The 3,180-nt window shown below is 38.1% G+C and overlaps 1 protein-coding gene across 1 annotated transcript; it reads left to right on the forward strand.

Moving 5' to 3' along the window:
- Positions 1 to 1,098: 1,098 nt before the first annotated feature.
- LOC118469131 (uncharacterized) lies at positions 1,099 to 2,788 on the forward strand. The gene has a single exon (XM_055007932.1). It carries the CDS (start codon positions 1,374 to 1,376, stop codon positions 2,337 to 2,339), a length of 966 nt encoding a protein of 321 aa, XP_054863907.1. The 5' UTR covers positions 1,099 to 1,373; the 3' UTR covers positions 2,340 to 2,788.
- The last annotated feature ends 392 nt before the right edge of the window (positions 2,789 to 3,180 follow it).

Below are 3,180 nucleotides of genomic sequence, written 5' to 3' on the forward strand. Positions count from 1 at the left end.
GACATGACTGAAAATCTGTGGTGGATTATCCAAAGGTCTGTTACAAAGCGTAATCCACAGAATTTAGAAGAATTAAAAGCAGTAATTCCAGAAGAATGAGACTAGATGATCCCTCAACAGTGTGAAAGGCTGGTGGAGAACATCCAGCAGGGTTAGAGCTCTACTGCAGCTAATGGAAGGACTATTAAATATTAATTTGATGATTTGATGGTTTATTTTTAATTCAGTTTTGAACACATTCTCTGTTATTTGTTGACTTTGGTTCCCACAATGTTGAAAACTGAAACATTAAAACTGTCAAGAATTCAGTTTTGTTAGTTTTTCTTGGAAATAATAAACAAAAAAGATAGTTTGAACTTGTTTGTGTCTGTCTAATGCAGTCACACTTTTTGAAACACAAAAAAGGCTTTTACACAAGTCCTTCATGATAATATTTGAGATTGTGTAAAATTTTAAGGGTGTCCAAAAACTGTTTTCCACTGTACATTAATACACAGTGAAACTCTGTTTCTGTACATCCCAGCTGGTTAGGAAGCTGTGTGCAGGATGGAACAGCTGAGACAACAGCATTATATAATGTGCAATGATTTACTCCCTGTCCATTTAAAGACTACATTTCCCTGCATTGTTGAATGAGAGGGAACTGATGATGTTCGAAGACTGCAGTCAGATAGCATTTTTAATGCTAAAATTTTCTGCAATCTGGAAAAAACACCAGCAATAATACTGTGATTGTTATTTTAAAGCATCCATAAAATGCAGTCACAGGTTTGATTAAAAGAACACAAATGCTTAAACAGCACACAGTGAGTGATGACTCTGATTTGAATACACAAACTTTGTCTGCACATCATTTGAAATGTGTGTGTGTGTGTGTGTGTGTGTGTGTTCATAGTGTGTTTCTGCAATTCTTCATTTATCAAGTGATCGTTTGACAGTCAGTTTGTCATTGTCACTGTTTTTTAATGCAAATTGAACACATTTGAATGGAACTCAGGCAGAGAGAGGTGGAGTGGGACTGTATTATACAGCCAGTACAGTATATCTGCATCAAACACTCCACAGAGACCACCGAGGAGAGAGACAGAGGCAGGAAGCTCAGAAAGAAACACTCAGAAGGTTGGTTGGCTTTTCATTTTTTACCATCAATATCATCTTAAATGAAATATGTAGAAGTCTATACAATATTTACTAAAGATTCCCCACTTGACATAAAACATCAGGCCAGTATTTGTAAAGTTGGATGAAGGAGTAGTTGAAACCATACAGATGAGAACATTAGTATTTTTCCTTTTTTGTTAAACTAAGACACAAAAGCAATCAGTTAGGGTTGAAAATATTACTGAGATGTCTTTACTTTCACAGATACTAAGATGATATTCAAAGATAGAACCCATTTGACGGTCATGTCCTCTCCTCTTTCAGACATGTCTGTAAACTCGTCTTCATCCTCCAATGACTCCCTTCTTCACAGAAACATTTCCTCCATTAGCTCTGACCTCATTTTATTTTTCTATTGTCTGACCTCCAAACCAAGCTCCTTCATCTTCACCACGTTCACCTTAACCAGCATCCTCTTCCTCCTCCCTCTCTGCATCTTCATCATGTATCATGGTCTCCAACAATGGAGACTAAATCACTCCACCTCCTCAGCAGCAACCATGAGTCACTCTGACAGCTTCACCTACAACATGGTCACCATGGAGATGATTGGTATCTTTGGGTGTATCCTCTGCTGTTGTGGTGTCTGCAGTGATCATTTAAACATATTATTTGTAGGGTTCTTTCTTTTTTCTTTCACCTGGTTCGGAGAGAGTTTTTTCCACGTCCTGACCTGTGTGGAGCGCTACCTGGCTGTGGTTCATCCCATCACCTACCTGAGCCTGAGAACAGAGAGAGGGATCAGAATCAGGAACATCAGCATCAGCTGTGTCTGGCTAATTTGTTTTGTAATTTTAGGCTTATTGAAGATGGAAAACTTGGTTGCCATTGTGAATTGGTCACTCTTGACATTATCTTTAGCCATAATCTCTTTCTGCTGCCTTTCTGTTCTCTGTGTTCTGATTGGTCCAGGTCCAGGGGAACAGGGTGGGGGCAGGAAGAGGGTTGACCAATCAAAGCAGAGGGCATTCTACACCATTCTGGTCATATTGGGAGTGCTGGTGTTGAGGTTTACTTGGAATCTGATTTGGTCTGTACTGTATGAGCTGGAAAGTGATCTCGAATGTGTGATAATGACAACTGGTCTTTGCTTTAATCTGCCCAGTGCTCTGGTGTTGCCTCTGCTGTTTCTACACAGAGCAGGAAAATTAGTGTGTTGGAAGAAAAACATCCAGTGAGGATCAAGTCGAGATTTGCAAAAGTAAAAGTAGAACAGATACACAAAAACAGGCATAGGGAAAATTCTGCAGAAACTATGAGTCAAGATTATATTTCAATATGATCATGAAGTTAATTTGACATCTTGATTTTTTCACTAACAAAAAGTTAGTAAATGTAGCACAATCCAAGGTGGATTACAACCAGAGAATGGAAACAAAGCCGTCTGATAGCGCTGCATGACGACGTATTCATCCGCTTCACTCAACTAGTTCCAGTAACCAGTTCTGATGAAACGACGAAACGCCGTAAGTCGAGGACGTCGTAAACCGAGGACCTCCTGTAGTGTGATTCTGTTTGTCAGTTTATGTAAAAATCTTTATTGTGCTTCTGTTTTGTTAATCTGCTGAATAATCATGTTATGAAAGAACTAAATCATGTATGTTTTTGACAAAATTTTCCTGTGTGATGCTTATAATACCTGTTGTGTTGCTTCTCCTTCACTGTATAATCCTGATTAAACAACTACAAAACCTGGTTTTATTGAGTTTATTTCCATGAAATAACATGCTTTATAGAAAATGTTTTTCTGTACACAAATCAGAACGGCCACAGTAATTTTTATTTCAATTCATGCTTGAAGTTTTGATCCGAGAATTCATTGTTTGCTCAGATGTCGACAATTTAAGTAAAATTTGGTAATTTTTCTTATTTCTACATGGAAGAACATGAACTGATTTTTCATACTGATCGTGATGCAAATGAGTGGCAGCAGAAGGCCTCAGCAGTAGTTGAACTTTCTACATTACAACAAAGTTCAACAGCATAAACAGGATGCAAACCAGAATCAACAATCCTATT

The sequence above is a fragment of the Amphiprion ocellaris genome, chromosome 23 (assembly GCF_022539595.1).
Source record: "Amphiprion ocellaris isolate individual 3 ecotype Okinawa chromosome 23, ASM2253959v1, whole genome shotgun sequence".
Taxonomy (NCBI): Eukaryota; Metazoa; Chordata; class Actinopteri; family Pomacentridae; genus Amphiprion; species Amphiprion ocellaris.

Excerpts from the sequence above, each read along its gene's own strand:
- LOC118469131 (XM_055007932.1), top strand. The coding sequence starts at position 1,374 with ATGATATTCAAAGATAGAACCCATTTGACGGTCATGTCCTCTCCTCTT.